Source organism: Emys orbicularis, chromosome 3, assembly GCF_028017835.1.
Source record: "Emys orbicularis isolate rEmyOrb1 chromosome 3, rEmyOrb1.hap1, whole genome shotgun sequence".
NCBI lineage: Eukaryota > Metazoa > Chordata > Testudines > Emydidae > Emys > Emys orbicularis.
In genome coordinates, this window is record NC_088685.1 from 157820940 (window position 1) to 157834080 (window position 13141).

General features: G+C 39.7%; 1 protein-coding gene across 1 annotated transcript in view; it reads left to right on the forward strand.

Annotated features, from left to right (window-relative positions):
• Nucleotides 1–11778, forward strand: part of CLIP4 (CAP-Gly domain containing linker protein family member 4) — a 33733-nt gene extending 21955 nt beyond the window's left edge. Inside the window, exons 10-17 of the mRNA XM_065401301.1 lie at nucleotides 1593–1679; nucleotides 4857–4859; nucleotides 5610–5750; nucleotides 6263–6397; nucleotides 8559–8682; nucleotides 10022–10086; nucleotides 11291–11363; nucleotides 11457–11778. Of these exons, the coding sequence (XP_065257373.1) occupies nucleotides 1593–1679; nucleotides 4857–4859; nucleotides 5610–5750; nucleotides 6263–6397; nucleotides 8559–8682; nucleotides 10022–10086; nucleotides 11291–11363; nucleotides 11457–11778 (950 nt within the window). The remainder of the gene's footprint in view (nucleotides 1–1592; nucleotides 1680–4856; nucleotides 4860–5609; nucleotides 5751–6262; nucleotides 6398–8558; nucleotides 8683–10021; nucleotides 10087–11290; nucleotides 11364–11456) is intronic.
• The last annotated feature ends 1363 nt before the right edge of the window (nucleotides 11779–13141 follow it).

Sequence of the window (13141 nt, forward strand, 5' to 3'; positions counted from 1 at the left end):
ATTGCGTCTAGACAAGACGCGATAAATCAATCCCAGAAGATCGATTGCTTGCCGCCGAACCAGCGGGTAAGTATAGACGTACCCTTAATGTGCTTGGTGGATTCACTTGCTAGGGTGGAAGGATAAAGTTGCAAATACAGAGCTTTCTTCTGAAACGTTTACTTGCATTACTGGAGTAAATTTCTTCAATGTCTTAACCACCAGTAAATTATTTGCATTACAGGCCATGCAAAATCATTAGTACATCTTCTATAAACATTGTAGATAGACTGCAGAGTTCTGTCAAACCTTACTTTTAATATTGTATATAGATATTTTTAATGCTTTTTTATTTGTACTTTTGATATTTGTGGTAAAAATATTTGCTCTTTAAGTAGTCCATTAGATTTCATCAATAATGGTCACCTGATCACAATAAGTACTGGGACTAATCAAGGATTTTCTGTTATAAAACATATCTCTGGCCATGAACAATGTTCTCACATGTCTGACTCTTAAGGCTGAAATATAAAACACCTTAAAATATAATGCATCATAAATAAGTACCAAAATAATATATCATCTGGGCTAAGCCAATAAATATAATTAAATAAAAAGTCCGCTTTGCCCTCATCACTAGTACCAGCAAAATCGCCCGGAAGGTTTTGTTCTCTTTGCCTAGTCGTGGCAGACAACCACTTATGAATACAAAATAACTTGTCCATGAAGCATGTATTTAAGCAGCAATATTAGGTCAGACATATGTTATTACATTGTTGCTATGTAGTGTAATAGGCTCTTTAATTAGATTAATATTGGCATATTCAATCCATTTTCGTAGGCTTGAAACCAAAAGTTATGGGGTTGAAACTCAGATTTGTATAAATACATGCATACATAGAAATTATAGATTGAACAGTTGGTAGTCTTATTCCAATAGTAAAAGCAAAAATGTTCAGTTTTGAGTGTGTTTAAGGAAATCAGAATTTTGTGATTTTTAAAGGATTTTTTTGTTCACTTGTGTTAACTCAGATTGTTTCAATATAAACATTTGGCAAGCAATTTGTTTATAATATGGCTTGATTGCTTTGGAGCGTTTTTAAGTGTCAGTGGTTTAACATGATTGGTAAATTATTTTACAACTAGAAGTTTTATATAAAAATACTGAGGTTTTGTAGTACTCATATGTGAAGAATCACATTTTACAAGTACTAAATAAGCATCCTGAAACCTGTAAATTAGGCAGACCTTTGCCCCATTTCACAGATGGGTGAAGAGAGGGATGGGAGAGAGCACAGAGAAGTTGCGGCTTGCCAGTGGTGACACAGGAAACTAGTATCAGTCAGGATTAGGACATAAATCCTTATTTTCCCAGTACCATGTTCTAAATACTAGATATCACACTCTTCTGTAAAGATTACTAGTGTCTGTAGTATGTATGTAGAACAGTTGGATTGAAATGATGGACTTGGAGGTTTCATCGTTTGTTCAGTGATCTACAAACCCAGTACTGTATCTGTTTGCATATGTGGATTTTTTTGTAAAATTATTAATTGTTAATTGCCAGGATATTTCCTGACCCTATTTGTTTTTTGTCTTTTTTTGTATCCTAGGCTTAGCTACATCAAAAAAAGATAGTAGTTCTGAATCCACCTTTTTGGCTACTGAAGAAGGAATGAAAATTATGCCTGGTAAAGAAGGTAACTAAATTCCCCTTGTTGATTCATTTTGGGCCAATTCTGGGTAGGGCAAAGGAAGTATCGCATCTCTCTTCCTTCCCCTACCCCTCTTCACGGGCACTCAAATATGCTGCAAAAGCAGTGCTAATGTATACCTGCATTCTAGTTCCAGCAGCCCTATACACCTGTCTGCTAGGAGCAGGATTAATCTGAATGGGACCAATGTGATGCCGTTGTGAAAAAGGCTAATGCAGTCCTAGGAGGAGTCAAGCGAGGTATTCCCAGTAGAGCTAGGGAAGAGTTAGTACCATTATACGAGGCAATGGTGAGACCTCATCTGGAATAGCGAGTGCATTTCTGATCTCCCATGTTCAAGAAAGATGAATTCGAACTGGAACAGGTGCAGAGAAGGACTACTAGAGTGATCAGAGGAATGGAGAACGTACCTTACGAGAAGAGACAAGGAGGTTGGCTTGTTAGGCCTAACAAAACAAAGGCTGAAGGGAGATATGATTCCTCTCTATAAATACACCAAGTGGATAAACGCTAGCAAGGGGCGGAGTTGTTTTAAGTTAAGGGCCGATACTGGCACAAGAACAAATGGATATAAACTGGCAATCAGTAAGTTTAGGCTTAAAATTAAACAAAGGTTTCTAACCATCAGAGGAGTGAAGTTCTGGAACGGTCTTTCAAAGGGAATACTGGGGGCAAAAAACCGAACTTTTTTGGAGGCTGAGCTGGATGAGTTTACTTACAATGGCATATGGCCCATCGCGACTGCTAGTAGCAAATATCTCCAGTTGCTGGCGATTGGACACTAGATGGGGAGGGTTCTGAGTTACTACAGAGAACTATCTCCCACCTGTCTGGCTGGTGGGTCTTGCCCATATGCTTGGGGTCTAATCGCCATATTGGGCTTCGGGAAGGAATTGTACCCCCAGTCAGATTGTCAGAGACCCTGGGTTGGTTTGTTCATTTTAATTTTTTTTTTGCCTACCTCTGCAGTGTGGGGTCTGGGTCATTTGCTTGTTTGAACTAGAGTGAATGGTGTATTCTCTATAACTTGAAGTCTTCAAATCAAGATTTGAGGCCTTCAATAACTCAGCCAGAGGCGGTGGGCCTATTACTGAAGTGAGTGAATGATGCTGTGCCCTGTGATGTGCATGAGGTCAGACTAGATCATCATAATTAAGGCTGTGTGTCCGTCATGGAAGTCACGGGTTCTGTGGGCCAGCTGCACGGGCCGCTGCTGGGGCAGTCTCGGGCCACTGCCTCCCACCCCCCAGCAGCAGGAGTAGTAGTTTGGGTGTGGGAGGAGGCTCAGGGTGGCAGGCACACCCCCGCAGCTCCCATTGGCTGCTGTTCTCGGCCAATGGGAGCTGCGGAGCCGGGGGTTCGTGGCAGGAGCAGCACGCAGTAACTTCCTGGCTTTCCCTCCCCTTAGGAGCTGCAGGGACATGCCGGCCGCTTTTGGGGACCTGTGCGGGCCGGGTAGGGAGCCTGCCAGCTCCGCCAACTCTCACCCCCCAGCACCAGTGGGAGTCCCAGTCTGCACACTGCCCGCCCCTCCCCCAGCACCCGCAGTGCCCCCTGGGCCGCCACACCCCCTGTCCCCCCACACCTGCAGCCCCCTGGCTCAAATTTTAGTTAGGGGTATATAGTACAAGTCATGGACAGGTCACAGGCCGTGAATTTTTGTTTACTGCCTGTGACCTGTCCATGACTTTTACTAAAAATACCCATTACTAAAACGTAGCTTTAATCATGATGGTCCCTTCAGTCTTAGTCTGAGTCATATGGCCCGCTGCCAGGGCAGCATGGCATGGCAGATATATGTATAACCCTGGAGCCCAGCCCCTAAGCCTTAGGTTCTGTCTAAGAAAACCACGTCATGTTGCAGATCATCTGTAGAACAGCCTTTTTGTAGGTTTTGGTGGATCTTTCTCCCTGTGTTCCTGCTGCTGGCTGCATGTATTCCAATGGGAACTATGTTCAACAAGTACCAGAATTTTGACCCTTTTATTACTTGTATGTTTGAGCGTTGAGTAACAAATTATAACGGTGTAACAGCATCTTTAGATTCGTCTTCTGTAATGTAATCATTTCAAAAACATTTTCAATCTTTAAAAATATTATTTTAACTTTTTAAATTGGAATCCAGTCTCTAATGATCTATAGGTTTATAATTGGCTAGTGACTTCTGATGCTTCAGTTTTTGGGTGCTCAACTTGACAACGCAAAGGGGTCTGATTCTCAGAGGGTGGATGCTCAGCACTTTATAAAAATCCAGCCCCCCCTAAGGTTTCTCAAGTTGAACATGTATTATATTACTATTTGCCTTTGAAGATTTTGAGTAGATACAGTTATTTAAAACAAAACAGAAACCTACCCTTCATCTGACTGACTGACTATTTTTTCTTGAGAAAAAACTTTTTTTTTTTTTTTTTTTTCATCCCAAAAGTTTCAGTTCATGAACAGTTACTAGTTAGATACCGGGTTTCAAGATGTAGGAGCCTAACTTTAGGCATCCATATCCCTAATGAGGCACCTAAATAACTGGCTTAATTTTCAAAAAGTGCTGAAAACCCAGCCACTTCTGACTTCAGTCAGAGGTGCTTGGTGCTCAGCATTTTCGAAAATTGGGCTACCTAATTGGGTGCCTAAATATGGACGTTAGGCATCCACTTTTTAAAATCTTGAACTTGGAATGTTACTTTTGCACGCTCAGAATCACTATTTTTATACTTTTTTAGTTCATGTTGAGACCACCAGTATCTTAACTTTGGAGCCTTTGGGTTCTTGTACTCTTTCCTTAGGTACCCCATTCTTTAATCTGTGTTCTGGCTCACAACCGTTGCACTTCATATTTTTTGACTTACCTCCCCCACCCCCCCAAGATAGAGGATATAGTGATATGAATACTTAATCTGTCCTAGCGCCAACCATGTGGAGATCTCAAACACTGAATGAGTAGAGCCTCACAACCAGGGCTTTGGAGCGGAGCCCAGAGCTGGAGCACGGAGCAGCTCCGGAGCAGTGGAGCTGCAGGTTTTTGCCTGGAGCTGGAGCGGAGCCGGAGCACAGCTCCAAAGCCCTGCTCTCACAACAGCCCTGAGAGTCAGATAAGCAGCATTATCTCTAACTTCATAGATCGGAAAACTGAGGCACAAAGAGGGTAAAATCTTGCTTCACAGTCAGTTGGTACATCTACACTTTGAGCTGGTGGGATCATTTCCAGCTTGAGGAGACATACCCAGGCTAGCTCTGATCAAGCTAACATACTAAAAATAGTGTGTCGCCTCAGTGTCAGGAGCTGCCCCGCGTATGATCAGAGCTAGCATGGGTATGCCTCCATGAGCTGGGAATTATATCTCCAGCTTGAGGTGCAGACATACCTGGTGTTACTTTTGAGCAGAAAAGAAGAGCTGAAAAGGAGAGAGCTAAAAGCAAAAGTTGAAACGGGACCAATCTTATTGAATATATTCACAAATGGAGATAAGTGATTTATCTCCCATTCTTCTTTGATCGTAAGGATTTGAATATTAATACAGTGTATATAATGCATACATTAGGCAGTAGTCCACACGCCATTACTCGCCCACAAAAATGTCACTTTCCCTACTTCTCATCAACCATTTAATAAACTGGATACTGAGAGTGAGGTGATGAGGGCTCATATTACTGATTCTTCATTCGTTTAACAACTGTACGCTAGAATATTTACCAGCACATCAAGAAGTATTATAAATATCTAAAAATAATCTACTGGTCTGAAAATAAATGAATAAAGTTCGTGCTGTGAAGTATCAACTTTGCCTTTTAATTGGTTGCTCCCTTGCTTGCTTTGTAAATTAATGAGGTTCTTCTGTATCATACATGCTTGTTTGCTTTAGTTGACTTGTCCTTTCCTGCATACCATCTCTGGATAATTATTTGCATTACCTCTGTCAGCTTTCCTTGGATCCAGCAGTTCTTCCTCTTCCACTACCTCTTTAGAGAGCAAACAGAATCATCCCAAGAAATGGAACTCAACTAACAGCAATAAAAAGGCAGTGCCTAAAGTAGCTTCTACCTCATCTAAAAGCAGTGCTGGTACTGTATCTGTTGTATTATTAAAGAACACCTTCACAGGCTGGAAATAGGGATGGCAGGTCAGTTAACTGTTTGGTCAAATATTCGTATAAATGTACTTGCTTTTACTTTGTCACTGCTTGGGGTGATAACTTAGAGGAGGCACTTGTCAGATAGTTAGTCCTTAAATATAAGTTTTGTATTTTTGTAACATTTTTACTATTAGAAAATTTGCGGAAGAAGGTGCTGTTCTTAGTCTCACTTACAGATGAACTGCACTTCAGACTATTACTGCAACTTCTAACAACCAAGTAAACCTTAAATCCAGCATTTTTTAATTAGACTGAATACCCACTGAAGCAAAGGAATGTTTTATCTAAGCAGTGTGTGTGGAACAGGGCCTTGTGTTAAGAGCATATATGAATATTTGACCGGTCGGTTGGCTGACTCTCTGCTGAGACCTCATGATGTACTCCTCTTTGCATTTCAAAACTGCTACTGTCCTAATTTCAGTTTTTCTCTTCATTAAACAGGACTGAATAATGCTTCTCCATCTACAAGAAAAAACCCTTTTGATGAAGGAGAAATTCAGCTTGGAGACAAAGTGCTAGTGGTAGGGCAGAGAACTGGCACTGTTAGATTCTATGGGACAACAAAGTTTGCACCAGGTAATTTATCTGTTCTTAAAATACATTGTAGAATCAGAGTAATGTCCTAGGAACAATATAAATGTTTGGACCTTATTATTTAAAATAGAAATCCAACAATTTAAGAGTTCTATCTTAATTTCACTTTATTATAATTGAATATTTGACTTTGACATGGAGCTGCCTAGAGTAATGGAGAAGATGGTACAGTACTTTAAATTGTGACTGCCACTTGACATTGTAGTCGTTCTCAGAAAGTACAGTAATAATATCATTCATTTTCTTAAGGCGGCACACCTTTTTTTCCTCTGGGCTTTTATATGCAGCTGTTTTTGACCACACTGATGTCTTGCGTTACTGAAGCTCTTCACTTTTTAGATGTGTCATGGTGATATATTGAGCTTTTTAAGAGTTTTTGTTTGAATTCAGTTACTTGTCAGGACCGTTTTTTGTATTTTTATGCCCGATGAAGTTACCAATAACTAGAGAACTTACGTGCTGGAAATTCCCCCCCAGTATTCTATAGTTAGGTGTCTTCAGAGGGAGGTGGGTTGTCCTGAAACCATAGGAACTAAAACTTTTGAAAATGTATCCTTTCCAGCCAAATTATTCTTATGCTCTCCTGTCATTTTTGAGCTCTTTCATAATCCAAACCGCTGCCTAGAACATAACCATAAGGTTGAGGCAAAAAAGGTTCCATTACCCAATGTCTGCACTTCGGGTGACTGGTATATTTGTACCTCCAATAGTTTAAATCTCAAGCAAGTGGGCTTCCATTTAAAGTGGCAATACCCTGTCTTGACACTTGGTGGTATCAGTATTTTAAAAAAATTGCTTAAGATAAAATGTCAGAATGAAATATCAGCAGGCACAAGCCACATTCATCATCTCAAGAAGTATGTTATGTGAAGCAATCCCCATTTAAGATGTCATTATTCTCTAACTTGATAGGTTCTATTGAATCTATATTACTCTAATTGAAAAGCCAAAATAGTCTATTAACCTCAAAGGGTTATGTTCCTGTATTTAACTTGTATTGTGGGAATGGATTTCCTGACTAGCTGAGTGGTCACCATGTACGTGTTTTTCTTTTTTTTTTTAAAGAAAACATCACCATTGCAACTCTTCACCTTTGAAACAGCCATATTTTAAAATGGCAAAAAGTAGGCAACGATACAGAGCTCTGCTTTCTGAGCAATTGTCAAAAACTCCCCCCCCCCCCCCCCCCGTTTATTTTTGGTGGCAATGCAGATCTTTTTCAAATAGTTTTGTCTCACCTGCCTTTGGTGGACAGGAAAGAAGGAACTTTTGATATATTGATCACTTCTAATTCATAGGTCACTGTTCTTATTTCTTCAGCTGATAATTAGTATTGCCCTTAAACCTGTAGCCTCAGCACCAAATTACTTGAATTTAATTTTGAGTCTTTTGAGACTGGGCAGCATAAGGATTGCTGATAGGATACAGAACTTCTCACCTTTGCGTAATTGGCTGACACTTATCACAGGTTGGTAGTGATCAAACTTATTACCATCTGATGGCTGTTCAGTAGCCTGTGTGAAATGAATTGCTGGCCAATCCCAGTTCCTTATACACTTGTATTTGTATCATAAAATCTACCTTGCAATTGGTAATAATTACTTCAGATTTTAGAGAGGGGAAAAGGACTGAATGAGCATTGAGTGACATTTGAATCTTAGTAGTGGTCATTTGAGATCAGGATTAAGGCATAAGTGCAGAGAAATTGCCAGGACAGCTTTGTCAAACTGCTGTTTTCAGTAGCCTTAAATTCACTTAAATAAGATGCAAAGCTTTTTATCTTTTCTGTTTGTTGCTAAAATAGGCCATTTTTCTTAAAATAGATTTAAGTTTCAAGTAATCAACAGTATTTCTAGGTCTATTTTGAATAGACCATTCGTATCTCAGTGTATTTTAATATAATTTAGTTAACTGTTCTTATTTTTCTTCTGTATGTTAGTGGTGGCGTACATTTTGATTTGACTTAATGAGATCACTTCTGGGTCAGGGAAATCCTGTCTCGGGTTTGGTTAAATACATAGATTGTTATGTATAAATTAGTCATATGCACAAAAGCTTGAACATCTGTTAACTATTTTAAGTACAAAATTTTAATGTTATCCCTGGGTAAAAGTAATATTGAAATTCCAAATTCCAACTGTAGGCTTTTGGTGTGGCATTGAACTGAACAAACCTCACGGCAAGAATGATGGTTCAGTTGGAGGGGTCCAGTACTTCAGTTGTCTCCCCAGATATGGCATATTTGCCCCACCAACCAGAGTGCAGAGGTGAGTAATGATATCGTTTTATGTCTGTGTCACAAAATGTTTTCTCACTTCCTCTCCAATGGGAAACAAAATTCTGAACAAACCAAAGAGGAAAAACGATTATTCCTGCTGCTGGGGAGGTGGTAGATCCCCTTGGTTCTGAGACTAGGTTGTTGAAAGAGTTCTAGTATGTCCCAGTACCAGTGCTATATAAACAGGAAGCATACCCAGGTGGCTGTTTCAGCAACCTCACAAATCTAAAAATATTTCATTCCATCCCATTGCCTCTATATCAAGTGATTAAATTTAGTAGGGTGACCAGACAGCAAGTGTGAAAAATCGGGACGGGGGTGGGGGGTAATAGGATCCTATATAAGAAAAAGACCCAAAAATCGGGACTGTCCCTATAAAATCGGGACATCTGGTCACCCTAAAATTTAGGGACGTGACTAATTCAGTAGATGCTTTTGAAAGCTCTCATTTTTAGGGCCAAATCCTGATACTGTGAGCAGAATTCAAGTACAAGGATTCTGCCTGTGGATGCTACATAGCTTCCTGGTGGGTATAGATCTCACCAGTTGGATCACAGCCACTACCATTGGGCTTGGGGTAAGGAATACCAGAGATAACCCTGTGCTCTCTAGCCATGTGTGCTTTTGATCGGTGGAGGAGCACAATGCCTGTGTCTAGTTACCATGACTGACATACCCATTCTCTTCTCCACTTCCCCTTTTTTTTCTCCTCCAGTCTTCTAGTATGGCAAACCATCACAGAGTGATGCCCCACAGCATAAAAGATGATGCATAGTTTCCCCCTTTCTACTGTTGGGTTATAACACGCAGAGGAATCAGAACTCTATCTGTAGCCTTTAGATGTTTGTGTGTGTATGTATGTATGTGTGTATATATAGATATAGATAGCATTTTCTGTTGCTGCATATGCTCTCAGGCAAACTTTCATCCTGCACCTTCAGTAAGACTTAAGATGTCTCCTGAGTTTTCTTGATCTTGAGCATACTGCACCTTTTCTGTATCCTTAGATACACACATGCAACATTTTATATTACTAGCTGTCGGTTGACAAAAGACTTTCTGTAGTAATGTATACAAGGAAGAGGTAAGGCCTCTGGAACTCTGAACTCTGCATTTACTGACTTGTGGGCAACTAAAAGCTCAATCTATTTAGGATGAAAATTTAACCAGCATGGTGGGGAGGACTCAACCCTAAATTAATCCAACATATTAAGTCTTTTGAAAAACCTTGCAACAGATCTTTAGCCAAAATAGCCCAGCAATATATTTCTTAAAGTTGAAATTAAACAATTTTAATTTGTGAGACTTAACCCATTATCTCACTTTAGGTTAACAGGTTCCTTAGACTCCCTCACAGAAGTTTCAACGGGTAAAATGAATCATTCTTTCCCAGGTAAGAATCTGAGACGTGGGTCTGGTTTTTTTTTTGATAGCCTGTAGAACATTTCCAGAAATTGCAGCTTCCTGGACATGCCACCCAGGTTCTTTGAATGGCCAAAGCAAAACAGACTTTTAGAGCAACCCAGATGACCCAAGATGCATTGCTATTTGACTTCTCCCTCCTTTACTGACATTGACTGTCCAGTCACTGTCTGCAAGCAGGATTGGAGTTAGGAGACTGACATGCTATCAGTTCCTTCAATTGCAAAAATGGAGGAAATAATAGCATCAGGTATCGGAATGTAACCCATCAATCCAGTGAATAAAAATGAATTTACTTCCTTGACCAGTTCTTTTGGTCCCTATTTATACATACTGGAGTTTTTGCTTGTACTAAAAAACAAAACAAAACCCTGGCTTCGGAATGGACTTACTGCAATAAATGGATATTTCCCCCTTTGTCTACTGTTGACTTAGAAAGTTGTCTTATAAAGCTCTGAGTACTTTTTATGCACTCAATTTTATTATATAAAATACAAGGCACTTTGGCCCAATGGATAGGGTGCTAGGCTGGGACTCGGGAGCCAGGAGTTATTTTCCTGTCATGGCCCCAGACCTGCTGTGTGCCCCTGGGCAAGTGAACTTCCCCTCTTTCTGCGTCTGTTTACGCTGTAAGCTCTTTGGGGCAGAAACTGTGCCTTAATATGTATTTTTACAGTGCTTGGCATGATAGGGCCCTGCGCTCAATTGCTACCATAGTACTCTTTTTACTGATGATAATTAAAATTCTTGCCAAAAATGTTACCATCTAATACAAAAAGAAAACAAAACAGAGGGCAGTGGGGGGCACAGACGGGATTGTTGAGATCAGAATAGGGATGATTCACAGATAATTTGGGTTTGATACAGAGCTAGTGAATTATTTATGAAAAATTGGCATTTTTTCTAAACAAATTTTGTTATGGAAGTTGTTTCAAAATTTTGATTTATTTATTTCTACCTACCCCTTGTTCCTCTTCCTCCTCAAAATTATTGAACATTTATTGGTTGTTATGGCATTTTTCACAACAAAATACTTACCATTTCCCAAGCAGCTGTAGTTAGGAGTGGTGGGGAGGGTGCTTAGCAAACGAGATGGGAGCAAAGAAAGCGGTTGTGCACGTTTTATTTTTAAATCAAGCAGCTTAGTCACCTTATTTATTCACTTTCTCCTGTAGGTTTTAGACGAAGTTTAAGTACAACTTCTGCATCTTCACAGAAGGAGATAAACAGGAGAAACTCCTTTGTCAAGTGAGTGTTTGTTTAAATATGTATTAACTGTGCAAAACTGGGCAGCTGTAGTTTAGAATCACTGAAAGAAGCCTAATTTCTTTCTCTAACTAGATCTAGAAGCTCGATGCTGCGGCGTAGTTGGAGCAACACCACTACGACTAACACTGAGGGACCTGTGAAACTACACGAGGGTTCTCAGGTCCTTCTAACCAGCTCTAATGAGATGGGCACAATTAGATACATTGGCCCTACTGACTTTGCACCAGGGATATGGCTTGGACTTGAACTCAGAAGTGCCAAGGGAAAGAATGATGGATCTGTGGGTGACAAGCGCTACTTCACCTGTAAGACAAACCATGGAGTCTTAGTTCGGCCTAGTAGAGTAACCTATCGTGGGATTAATGGAGCAAAACTTGTGGATGATATTTGTTGAACCAGAATGCTTACAAGCTGTGCATCAAGTGCTAGTGCAATGATATATAAGCATTAAACCACATACAATAACCCCAACATCATCTGCACGGAATACTGACTGAAATTTTATCTAAACTATTAAACCTGCTTTTTTTGGTAATGTATCTCTTCAGGCTCTAACCACCTCAGAATCATAATAAGAAGTGGAAATCATATACCCCTTTCTCCTATTTTGACACAGTCCCTGCCTGTGAGTTTCTTGTAAAAGCATTCTGGGTTTGATACTGTATTATTTGAATAATGTCTCACTCTGAGAAGGCCAGTATATCTGACATTCTTTTAAGTTGCTTTGTGATTCAGTGTATTTGGAAGGTTTTCTTCCATGTACTAATGAACTGATACATCATTCTCCTGCCTTCTCATAACAAAGGAGATTGTTAAATGAGTCACATTAGTCTATGCAGTATTGGTCCCAGGATATTAGAGACAAGGGTGAGTGCCAGAATATATCTTTTATTGGACCAACTTCTGTTGGGGAGGGAGACAAGCTTTTGAGTATGCAGAGCTCTTTTTTTTCTTCTTCTTCCCAGACCTGAAGAAGAGCTCTGTATAGCTTGAAAGCTTCTCTCTCACCAACAGTAGTTGGTCCAGGGAAAAATATTCCTCCTCCACCTTGTTTCTCACATTAGTCTGTTTACTAGACACTTTGTCCATCTCCCTGTGAGCTAGTAGTAATAAGCAGGAGAAATTACTCTTTAAAAAAAAAAATCAGTTGTGAAACAATTAAGTATTTTATCATTCATAAAAAACCCATCTCAAAAAAACCCACACGGGGCTAATGGAAAAACTGTAATTGGAAGAATTTGCTGCTACCGTGCTATGCCAGTGAACAGCATGAATGAAACACAAAAAAGACTGTAAAAAGCACAAATACACTGTTTCTGGTTTGCACTTTTCTCTGTGTGGATTTGTAAAAAGACAGCAGCATGCAAGATGCACTTTTGAAAATATAATGCACTTTCATCTCTCTTCTCTGGAGAGCTTTCCCCCATTGTTTGAAGAAATTCTTTTGTTTGCTGTCACTGCAGGCTACAATCATCAACATGTTTCAATGCATATGGATAGAACTTAGGTTCTATCACATAGTACTTGCATCAAAGTCCTTTTTATGTACTGTCTGCAGGAGGTACTATGCAGTATATGTATATTTTTAAAGCAAACATTATTCAGTTTTTACTTTGTTTGCATTTTATATATTTCTTCATTGTCCTTCAGAGCACAGTTTCTTCTTTGCTACATTTGCCATTTATAAAATTCAAAAATTGCCTATGAATCTTTTTAGATGTAGCATGGTAACACTCCTATTTTGATTATTTGGCTGC